This window comes from Phoenix dactylifera, chromosome 6, assembly GCF_009389715.1.
Source record: "Phoenix dactylifera cultivar Barhee BC4 chromosome 6, palm_55x_up_171113_PBpolish2nd_filt_p, whole genome shotgun sequence".
Classification (NCBI taxonomy): Eukaryota; Viridiplantae; Streptophyta; class Magnoliopsida; order Arecales; family Arecaceae; genus Phoenix; species Phoenix dactylifera.
The window spans coordinates 11,370,415-11,382,267 of NC_052397.1; the positions used below are offsets into that span (position 1 = coordinate 11,370,415).

General features: G+C 38.6%; 1 protein-coding gene across 10 annotated transcripts; it reads left to right on the plus strand.

Annotated features, from left to right (window-relative positions):
• The first annotated feature begins 285 nt into the window (after positions 1 to 285).
• On the plus strand, positions 286 to 11,033 carry LOC103714917 (pentatricopeptide repeat-containing protein At4g26680, mitochondrial). 10 transcript variants are annotated; one of them, XM_039127420.1, is made up of 3 exons: positions 286 to 2,441; positions 2,676 to 7,748; positions 10,598 to 11,033. In XM_039127420.1, the coding sequence occupies exon 1, from the start codon at positions 364 to 366 to the stop codon at positions 1,939 to 1,941; it is 1,578 nt and encodes a 525-aa protein (XP_038983348.1). In that variant the 5' UTR covers positions 286 to 363; the 3' UTR covers positions 1,942 to 2,441; positions 2,676 to 7,748; positions 10,598 to 11,033. The 10 variants fall into 10 exon arrangements, with proteins under 10 accessions (XP_038983348.1, XP_038983349.1, XP_038983346.1 ...); XM_039127421.1 differs by lacking the exon at positions 10,598 to 11,033 and adding an exon at positions 8,340 to 8,483; XM_039127418.1 differs by lacking the exon at positions 10,598 to 11,033 and adding an exon at positions 7,840 to 8,276.
• The last annotated feature ends 820 nt before the right edge of the window (positions 11,034 to 11,853 follow it).

Genomic DNA, 11,853 nt, shown 5'->3' on the forward strand with positions numbered 1-11,853 from the left:
CGAGCCTGAATAAGGTCCGAAATGGAGTCCAAATTCATGTTCAAATTAATTTGTTTTTTGCATGTTATTTATTTAAAGAGAAATGGGTTCGGGCCGAATCTATGTTGGCCCGAAACGGTAATTCAGACCGCTCTATTGGGTTCGGGCCGGGCCCGAATTTAGGCTCGGATGGGGCATGGGCCTAGATTATTCAAAAATGTTGGAACCTAATTTCGGCTCAAATCCAAAAAAAAAAGAAAAAAGGATCGGGTTTGGGTAGCGGCATAACTTGGCCCGGACCGGCCCACTTCCCGCCCTAGGTGCAAATCGTACGCAGATCTTTCTCCTTCCTCCGTCTCAACCAAAGGCCCTCCAGATTCCAGCATGAAATATCTCACCTTTCGCCGCTTCTCCACCTCCTTCGATCATGCCAATAGAAACCGTAGCTCCAATCCAGCGATGAACCCTAGCTTCCTCTCAATCCCCCACCGGACCATCCCTGAGCCGCGGGGCCAGGACCACGACTTCGTCGCCGTCGCCCACAGCCACCTCGTCCACGGCGAGTGGCCCAAGATCGCTGCCCTCGCCACCGGTCTCACCCCCTTCCGGAACAACCACATCCTCCTCCGAATCCAGCGCGATCCCGTCCTCTCCCTCGAATTCTACGACTGGGCCGCCCTCCACCACCCCAGCTCCCAAAATCTAGACACTCACTCCATAATCCTCCACATCCTCACCAAGGCCAAGAGATTCAAGTCCGCCGAGTCGATTCTCCGAAAATTTCTCATCCCCAGAACCCAAAATTCCAGTGAGGAGCTCTTCGATGCCATCCTCTACTCGTACCGCCTCTGTGATTCGACGCCGGGCGTCTTCGATTCGATCTTCAAAGCCTACGCCCACCTGAAGAAGTTCAGAAACGCCACCGACACGTTTTGCCGGATGAGGGACTACGGATTCCTTCCAAAGATCCGATCTTGCAATGCTTTCATGAGCTCGCTGCTCGATTTGGGCCGGTGCGACATCGTTTTGGCCTTCTATCGGGATATGCGGCGGTGCCGGATGTCGCCGAATGTCTATACTCTGAACATGGTCATGTGTGCTCTCGGTAACTCGGGGAAGTTGGAGAAGGCTTTGGAGTTGTTTGGGAAAATGGAGACTTTGGGTTTTACTCCCACTGTTTCTTCTTTCAATACGTTGATCGCCGCACACTGTAAGAATGGGCTTATGGGTGCTTCTGTGAAGCTCAAGAATGGCATGGGCAAGAAGGGTTTAGAACCGAATGTGGTCACCTACAATACACTCATTCATGGGTTCTGTAAGGAAGGGAATTTGCAGGAGGCCAACAAAGTTTTCAACGAGATGAAAGCCGCCAATGTGAGTCCAAACACTGTGACTTACAATTCTTTGATCAATGGTTATAGTCAGATTAACAACAGCGAGATGGGTATGAGGCTTTATGAGGAGATGTTAAAAAGTAGGGTGGAGGTTGATATAATAACATACAATGCTCTAATTCTGGGTCTCTGTAATGAAGGGAAGACAAAGAAGGCTGCATACTTGGTGAAGGAGCTTGACAAAGAGAACCTTGTTCCAAATGCATCAACTTTTTTTGCTCTTATATCTGGGCAGTGCAAGAGGCAGAATTCGGAGAGGGCATTTCAGATTTATAAGGCCATGAAAAAGAGTGGTTGTCATCCGAATTATGATACATTCAAGCTGTTGATATCTACCTTTTGCAAGAACAAAGACTTTGAAGGGGCAATTGAAGTGCTGATGGAAATGTTGGAGAGATGGATGGCTCCTGAAAAGGATTTATTGGCTGAACTTTTGGAGGGGCTTCGTGTATCGGGAAAGAGCCACTTGGCCACTAGGTTGCTATTGGGGACTGCTGAGGGAAGGCTTATTCCGAAGGCATATTTTGATGGTTTACTTAGTTCCAGTCAATTTGAGGCTGGAAGCTAATGAACATAGATGAGTAATGTGGAAGAAGAAAGAGAACAGAGGATGGGTAGACTGTTGCTCAGGGCTGACAAAACATCAAGTTTAGCATTGTATGCTTGGAGAAATTAGAAGAGCTAAACATGGATATGTTTTTGTGGATGGGGTTTTGACAATTGCCTCCACATCTTTATACCTTTGTTGGAGGAATTTAATGTGTCTCATACAGTGACTAGGCAGCATTATTTGCCTCAATTTTGCATAGACAGCATGTGAGAAAGTAATTCTTATTAAAAGTTGTTGGACTTTGTGGAATTTGCTTGAGGGATTATGTTCTCGGCATCATTTGGTATGGAGAGCAGCCAATATCCTAGTCCTGTGTTCCTACTATCTATATTTTTGCTGAGAGCACCTCTGCTGATCCTGTTGGATGACATGTCTATTCCTGTGAACTCTGTAGGGTATTTGAGTTTGATCTGCTGCTAGACATAGAGCAGCAGTTTAACTGCATGATTTCACTGAAGGTAGCATCTTCTTTCCTTCTTGTTTTTATTTATACTATTAAAGATATCTATATATTTCTATGTTTTCTCAATATTAGACACTTTGCAGAAGAAGTTAAAAAGGAGTATATAAATGGTTAACTTTTCATGAAGCATTGGCAAGAACCTTTATTGTCATTTACAATAATAAGTATACTATCTTCATGATAATTAGCATTGTGGAAGCAGTAAGTCTTCATAAATCTAATTTGGCAGGCTTAAATTGTAGATGCGATTGATAATCTGCCACTTATATTTCTAGTCAAGCATTACTCTTGAAGCCAGATGTTCAGATCTGAGAAAGAGGTAACTAGAAAGGAGACAAGATGAATGAAAGTGAAGGAGTTGTGGCATGTAGAAGAGGAAAGTAGCGTGTGAGAAATATGAATTCAACTTCAATCCTCTATGACTATATGAATGGTACAATGTGTCTAATTTAAGTTAATCTGTACTTCTTTCTGTCATTTTTCTTTTTGGCTGTTAAGGCTATTGATTCAGACCCCTGGTGTTTCTTTTACTCCTTTTGATTATTTGTAATTCTTTTCAACAGAATCATATAGATATTTAGAAGAAATGTCTTTTGCAAGCATTTTCTTGATATGATTGTCATAACTTATAGAGTTTATCTGCAAGTACTTCCTCTATATGCTCAATCTATATCAGCTTCTCTCTGATCTCTATAATTGGCTGTAGATTTAAACGATGTATAATTTTGTTCATAAGCAAGATTTTAGAGTAAAGGGCAGCCCAACGCACGAGACTCCTATCATTGCAGGGTCTACGGAGAGTTAGATGTACTATACTTCTCCCTATATGCGGAGAGGTTGTTTCCATGTTTCCAACCCATGACCTTTAGGTCACAATAGAGCAACCTTATTGTTGTTCCAAAGCTCACGCTCTAAGCAGATTTTAGAGTAATTATTGAAAATCTTAAGAACTAGTTGTACTCAAAACAAACTTATCTTGATCCAAGAAACTTGATATTGATAATTTTTTCATGCACATGTTCGAGGTACACCAATGTAGTTTTGGAAGTTTGCTATTGCAATATGGTTTGGACTTTCCGTAGTGTAATGGTTGATCTTGCAATTGAAAGTGCATATGCTTCCTAAGAAATTTCCTGTGTAAAATATACCTATTTCTTGCCACCTATAAGGATGCGATTGTGTTATTAGACATAACAAACATTAGACATAACAACCATTGATGAAGTTATGTTTGAACAAGTTACAATGGTCTAGGAACAAAAATCATGTGGGGCAGGCACCATAATACATCATATGGGGCAGGACTCTTTTTTTGCCATGTTTTCTCTTACTCCCATTTTAAAGAGAACCTAGAAGTCAAATAAAAATAGAACTTCTCCTTCTAACGGAATCCGTTAATTCCATAAGAAAATAGAAAAATTTTCACGTGCCAATAAAGATCGTGCGCGAAGAAAGTTCGTCGCATTCTCTTTCTTCCTCATCAAGTGATATATACTCATTGATTTTCTGATACATACCGTAAGCTTCATTGATACATTCATAGTAGCAACGCAATACATACCTTCAGGTAAATTGATACATAGTTTACAGAATATGATGTTCACTAGTACATAGTATATGGCTAGTTGATACACACCTAGCAATATAGTCATCCAATATTCCAATACATATGTCTAGGTAAATCGATACACAGTCCAGAATATGATTCTCACAGTATACACTACATGACTAAGTGATACACACTTGTCGGCATCCTGATACATACCTTAAGCTTTTCTGATGCACACCCAGCAGGAACCCAATATATACCTTCAAGTAAATTGATACATAGTTTTCGAAATACTGTATTCATGAGTACACACTGCACAATTAGACGATGCACACTTAGCAAAATAGTTATCAAATATTTCAATATGTACCTTGAGGTAAATCGACACAATTTCTAAAAGAAAGAGAGAGAGACTCGGGAGGAGAAAGAAGCCCTCACGGATGGGAGAGGGCTTGATGAAGAAGAGGATAGAAGAAGAGGCTTGACGAGGAAGAAAGATGTTGCGGATGGTTTTTCTTCGCAGATGGTCTCTCTTGGCATGTGCAATTTTTTTTTCTTTTTTATTTTTTTTCTTTAAGTTAGGTGACTGACGGACTTCGTTGGTGGGATTCCTTTTATCCCTATTTGACTTTTGGGTTTCCTCTTTAAGATAGATGCAAGAGGAAACATATAAAAAAGGGAGCCCTATCCTATATTTCTTTCTATGATGCCTGCCCTATATGATTTTCGTTCATAGTCTAGAGAACCATTTTACTTTTATACGAGGAAGATCAACCACTATCACCACTTTCATGCCTTGATATATAATTGAAAGTCTCAAAGGAATTTATTTAGAGGAGGCATACGTAAGGTTCCATGCCAATTGGTTCTATGAGATTTAAGGATGAAAAGTTATGATAAGGTCTATGTTGAGACTGTCAGACACTACAATGTGCATTCACATGTTTGTGAAGTAATTATATAGTGGTAATTCTTGTGGCCCTGCACTGGATGTGGGGGATGACCCTTAACAACTTCCAAGAGTCATAGCTGTTGATAAGCCTAATATCTTATAGGAAGCATGATACATGCTAATTTTAGAGGATCTCTTGTTAAGTGGTGAGAACTCAATGTACGAAAATCTTAAGAGTTATGATTGCAAATCTTGGAGAACACAGGCTTGGCCCCACCAAACCCCAGAAGCCAAAAACTTGTAAAGAGCCATTCTGAAAAAAGTGATCCACAGTTGTATGGATCTGAAATTTATTTGAACCGAGAAATAGCAAGAAAATATTTCTTGTTTTTCTTTGATTCTTATAGTCCAGGACCAGGTGCACATTCTGCAGACCAAAATTGATCCACCAACATATAAAGAGGAGAAAAAATAAAAAAAAAAGTATCTGGACTTATTTTTTGCAGATAAAAATCTAAATTTCAACATCAAGACAATCTTTAAACCCTAAAATACCCCACCTACTCTTTTTAAACTTAGACTTGCAGCTATAGGCCTTTCCTTATTTTCTAATATAGAAATTATACTTGAGACCTATATTCAAGAGGAGCGGAAACAAGAGGGATAGGCCAACTAGGTAGTTTCATCTGTCTCTTCATTGGCCTATGAGATAGCCACCGAAATCATCTCACACCCATGTAAAAGAAGGGGACCACTGGTTATAGCTGGCATAGCAATGGATAGTAGTAGCGGTTGGCCCATTTGTAAAAGCCCATGTAATGTTGGTTAGGGTTGTAATTGATCTGAGCTTGATTGAATATTGGTTTGATCAATATCGGCTGGAAATTAATTTCAAACTTGAAGCTTGAGATGTTGAGATCAAGCTTGGCTCATTTATTTTTTGTCTAGTTATAATTTATGTGCAAATTCACATGGTTACTTTAAATTTTTTAGATATAGGATAGATTATAAAATTTTTAGCATGGATTGGTCATAAATATGCCTCCCTCATGAAATTCTTCAAGATATTTGATATATCATGTTCTTAATCTAGATAAGCCTTTTTTTCTTTAGCTATGACCAACAAATGACTATGAATTTGGATTTTGGAGGATGTTGGACTCTAGTTATGCATAGAATCACGGGAATCCCAACTAAAGGAGTCCCGCTTAGACTCCCTTCTTAGAGTCTAGCAATGTTAGAATCTTTCTATATATGATTTTGTGGTTTGCGCCTCCAAAGGAGAATTTTAATTAGAGTTGTAATGGAAATACAAAAGTTGGGAAAGGTAACTGCTTTTATATAATGTTAGGGTCAGGATTAAGACTGAGCCTAATTGATCCTTATTTTCAACCAAGCTGAGCATGAGCCTCTTTTGACTTGATAAACTTAAATCAAGTTGGAACTAATTTGAGCTTGCCTCGAGCTTGACTGAAGTTAGTCCTAAGCCAGTTTCAAGCTAGCTTTTCAAGCTTGACCCAAGCCCAGTTCCAGCTTGAATTAAAGCTAGGGCCTAGAAGACCCTCAAGCATACCTCAATGTCAGTAGTAGGTGGGGATCTTGGGGCCAGCTAAATTCAGGGATGACTTAGGGATAATGGGTTTTTCCTGCTATTGCAAGCTGCAAAAGCTCACACATATCCCCGTAATCCATGGGGGAAGAGTTGACATTTTGAAAACAACCATTCCTTCCTTTTTGTGTGGATAACAACTTGTGGAATTGATGTATCCCAAAATTCGGCCAAAAGTTATCTTTGTGGTGGATCTTCTCAATTTACTTATCTTCTACCATGATAGTAGTTATGCTACTTCTCTAGGCCTTTTTTGGAGTCTGGTTTCTTCTTTCTCTTTCTATTAATTCCCTGTTTTTTTATTAAAAAAACATGTTGTTATGACCCTCTTGTCTAATATAAATCCTTCTCCCATCTTGTCATTGGATAGGGGAAGAATAAAGATGAGAATATATTAGGAAAAATCTTCATTATTCTTCTTTTGTCCAACTATCTCCATCCTTCATGAACCACCAGCATACCTGCTGCATACGGTCTAACGCAAGCCATGCCTTCTTGTGCTTGTTGTTGTCGCCTTCATTGCTCCAAAGTCTTTTAGGCCTAGTTTGGAAATGGGTCAGGGTGGTTTTATCCCCACCTAGTCCTAGGATAACACCCAAGTAGGCTTTTTTTTTTCGGTTTTTTAATCCAGCCTAGGTTTCCATCCCCAACAGTTCAATCAACTTAAGGACGAGGGGGATGGCTTTTGTTCCCCCCAAGAGAGGGAGAGGGGGGGGGGGGGGGGGTTCAAGGACTTTGAAAAAACCTTGTTTCGAGAGAGATGGAGAGGGGTGATGGACAGTAATTTCTCTAATGACTGATACTGCCCTTGTTCATCTCTCACCCTCTCTCCCTCCCGTCCTTTTCTCCTCTTTACTCTAGCCGCAACCACCCTGATCTATGATCCATCCAGCCTATTCGCTTTGATCTGTAGTTGATTGTGCCTTCACTCCACTACTGCTCCTCTCAGCGCTATGAGGTCTATTTAATCCGGCCCTTGGAGGCTTCTTCCTCGCCTTCTCCTCATCTGCCATTGTTGAAGGTAAATGGCCATGGATCCCCACCCTATCTGAGTGCTCTTGAGCCATAGACTGCATATTGAAGGCCAGGAAGTCAATGGACAAGGGAATCTAAGCTTCTAGGTTTACAATTTTTGATCCATTTTTCCTTGTTTTTGCAGGTGAGAGGTCAGGGGTAGCGACTACTTGTCTGGTTGCATCAAAGGACATCAGCTTGTGGTTTCCTTCTCTACTTGTGCTTCAAACTTGTTCAGGTGAGCAGAGAACAGCAGAGTCAAGCCCTTGTTCTTGCATGGTTTTTTTTTTTTTTTTGAGGTTTATAATTCTTTTAGATGTGTTGAACAGCAATCTTGTACTTGCACGTTGGGAGATTGATTTGCATTAGTGAAATCATTTGTTACTGATGGTCTCCAACTCCTCTTTCTGATTTCACATTTTGCTTGTATTTCTCCTTATGCCTATTATTGTTCCTGGAGTAGAGGACCATTACTGTTGCTCCTCTTTCTCCTAGGCTATGAGATGGTTCTATATGCACTCCTCTTGGCCATGGCTGTGTTTCTTGTCTCCTTATTTTTCTGTTGGTTCATCTAGGTAAGGTGGTGGTCTTATGGCTTGTAATTTATCATCATTGTACTTTTTCTCAGATTCTGTGCTTTTCAGACAGGATTTGTGGACATGTATTTAGCTATTTGACTAGCTATGTATGTATTGGCCATGTATTTTACTACTTGACTTCCTATTTGGATGCATGGACTATATATGATGGTTGTGATGTTTAGTAACCATTTGCATGTTGGCTCAGCGTAATTCTTCTTATGTTGGTTGACTGTTTATCTGAATAGTAGGTATCATCGACTCACCACTCTGGAGGTTTTGTTTGGAGGGAGCATGACATAGTGCCGAGTTCTCTATCTGTTTTGTTGTTTTCGGATTTTGTTGGCTGCATCCACACCCGTAGGGTGTGAGCCGCCGTTGCACCAAAAAAAAAAGGTATCATGAAATAAATAGGCTTTGTTTTGGTATGCCGGTAAGTGACTTTGATCAGCAATGATGATTGTGTTAGGTCTCACCGGACAAGTTTGGAGGTACACATGCATGATCAGCTGCTGATCTTTATCTATGATCCATATGTGCATGCATGAATTGGTATATATGATGTTATATATAAATATGCAGCCCAAGAATGGTACCCCAACTAGTTTGTGATTAAGGCTTAGTTAAGAATGGTATCGCATTGCATCTGGGGACAATGTCCTCCAATGAAAAGCCAAGGAGATTAGATCCTTGGAAAATGGCCACCCTAACCCTTTGGCATTTCTACGTGGGGTATGGCCTCCCAGTTCACAAAGAATTCCATCGTCTGCTGCCCCATTATGGATATGCATGGGCTTTGGCTTGGAATTACATATCTATTAATCCGTTTTGCGAGCGGTTCACCTTAAGTAGGTTTGGATTTGACATAAATGGATTTGTGACATAAGTCAACTTGTCTACATCTGTTTGTTAAATGGGTTGGGTTCAGGTTTAGACCTTTGACCCGTTTAACTCATTTTGATCTATTTAATAATTGAGTCGGGTTATAACCCGACTCATTTAACTTGTTAAAAATATGTTTAAAACTTGTTTAACTTGTTTTTGATATGTTTAATCCAACTCGCTTAATCTATTTATTTTGTTTAAATTTATTTAATTCATTAAAAATTCATCTAACTTAACTTGACTTATTTAATAAATGGGTTATATGGGTCAGGTCGGGTTATCTGTTTGATAAACAGGTTAGATTCAGATCTGAAATTTTGACATGTTTAATAAACAAGTTGGGTTCGGGTTGCTGAATTTTTGACCCGATTCACAACAAGTTCGATCTGTATCCGATCTGACCTGATCCGACCTGATTGCCACCCCTATCTACATGTCATCTAACGATTTCCACATGAGGACCTATATATCTAAATCGATTTGGCATCATTGGTTGCCCTATTGTTTCAGGTTGAAAACATATTGAATACTGATATATCCATATTTTTCTATCAATATGAATATGGATAAGAAAATTAAACGGCTACCAAAATTAGTATCTATATTTGTTTAGACAGATATGAATATAAATCGGATATTAAGTAGATCCATGTTTGTCATAATACGGGTACAAGCCGGATATTAGTCACATCCATATTTTTCTATCCAAATATAGACATACATGGAATATTATTTGAATATAAAATAGATTTTAGTGGAATTCAATGATGAAAACTCATATTAATTATACAATCATAAAGGATAGGAGCATAATTTACTATGCAAGTTACATGAAACACAGGGATAATTAGTATACTTGCATGGAGGCCATTTTGGTCAAGGGTCCAAGTTAGTAGTTCAACTTGGTTTAAATTAAAATACTAAAAAATTAAAATTATTTTAAATATTTTTTTGCATCAAATACCATCATTACTCTTTAATTAAAGCATAAATAAGAAATAATCATGACATATTTTTAGAGAGTCTGTAAAAAGAAAATATATACAAATGTACTAATATGTCAGTTATTAGTATTTCTAAATATTTTTTGCAATAGAGTTTTGAAATATCATAAAGATATTTTTTAATTTTTATTAAAAAAAGATTTATTTTTAATAAAAATAATGATTAAAATATGAAATATCATAATATGCATGAAATGATTATTTAATGATCTGAATACTTTGAGTAAATAAAATAAACTAGCTATATGAGGTAGAAGCTATGATGTAGCTTGGAGGTTATGTGCTTGTCTAGGTCACTGGATATCCGGATCCGAAAGGTCTTAAAAATGCAAATACCGATTTGGACTTGGCCTAATTTATAAATAAATATCCAAATTTAGATCTGGATCTAATCGGATAATATAAACTAAATCCAAATCCAATCTAAATTGGATATTGAAATGGATGTAATCGACAATCCATTGTCACCCCTACTACTGATGGTAGACTTGTATCTTTTTACGTCATTAACACCATGCTTTAATTATATTCTTTGTTTTATGAACCCTTGTTTCGATTACAATTTATATGATCTACATGCATGACTTTCATTCTTTTAATTTTCTTTTATTCATATTCAGTAATGCTGCTGTTGTTCGCTATGTCGGCAATGTTGGTTGTGATAGTGATCAACCAGATGACGCCCATCATATGATGGATAATGGAAGGGGATGAATATTTGGGTATCAGAACGGAAGTGTATGTGTGCATGGGCATCTACCGATTTCCATGTGATGACCATGTATCTTAGCCTAGTGGGCAATATTGTGGTATCATGGTGTGATGCGCCATTTGTATTCATATCTTGCCTTCTACCCATAATCATTTTTGGCTTTTCCATTATACAAAAGCCTCTTGGCTATCTGTGTCATTATATACAAAGGTTGGTGTGTCGATGGTCTACGAAATCATATTATTAGCTGCTACCTGAAGTGCAAGAATGAAGGGAGCTAAATCGAACATCAAATGTTCAAGGAGAGGTAAATATCAATACAATTTACAATGCTTCTATCGCAATTCAGAACTTTATCTAAAAAATCTAATTTGAACGTGTTATTTGGATTTCTTGATTCTCTATACATATTCAAGATCTATCCAACATATAGTCAGAATGGGACTAAACAGATGCTTGTACAAATCCTCGCATCTTTGGTCCAAAATAGTAGTTAGCACATATTTTATGTAAGCCATATTGAAGATTAGGAATTGTATGCTAACATTACAATTGCATTTGATTGTAAAACTTAGGAGGACATATTGTTACAAAATGTCCATGAAAGCATTTCTCTGTCGTACTATATATATTTTGATCACTTTCAACAGCAGCATACATCTTGCTGGGAATGGTGACAGGTGAAATCAATATGGCACCAGAAGGCTTCGGATTGCTCTCACAATTTTAATAGGTTGTCTGGGTGCAGGCAAGCCACACTTTACGTTCTGATGCATAGAAATGTAACAGATGTCATCAACTTCTCCATGGAATGCAATTAATTCAGACTTACTTTGGTTATCGCTGCAGGAACTTCAATGTAAATTCCTCTGAAGGTTGAATTGGGTGGAAATCAGATGAATGGTTTGCCCTACAATTGAGTGGATTACTCTCGAGAGTTCACAACTGATTGCAAGTAGCACCCCAATTTTTTTTTAAAAAAAAGGGATTGCCGATAGAACTGGTTAGGTTGAAAATGGATATCGTTCTTCTGAGGAGGTTAAAAAGGATACTGGATGTGGAGGTAAGTCCTGGGAGCCACTTCATCTGTCAAGTCTTAAAAGGATTTCTAGGATGCCATAGCGAAGGAACCAAGGACTGGACCACCCTTCCGTTCGCTTAACC

Excerpts from the sequence above, each read along its gene's own strand:
- LOC103714917 (XM_039127420.1), top strand. The coding sequence starts at position 364 with ATGAAATATCTCACCTTTCGCCGCTTCTCCACCTCCTTCGATCATGCC.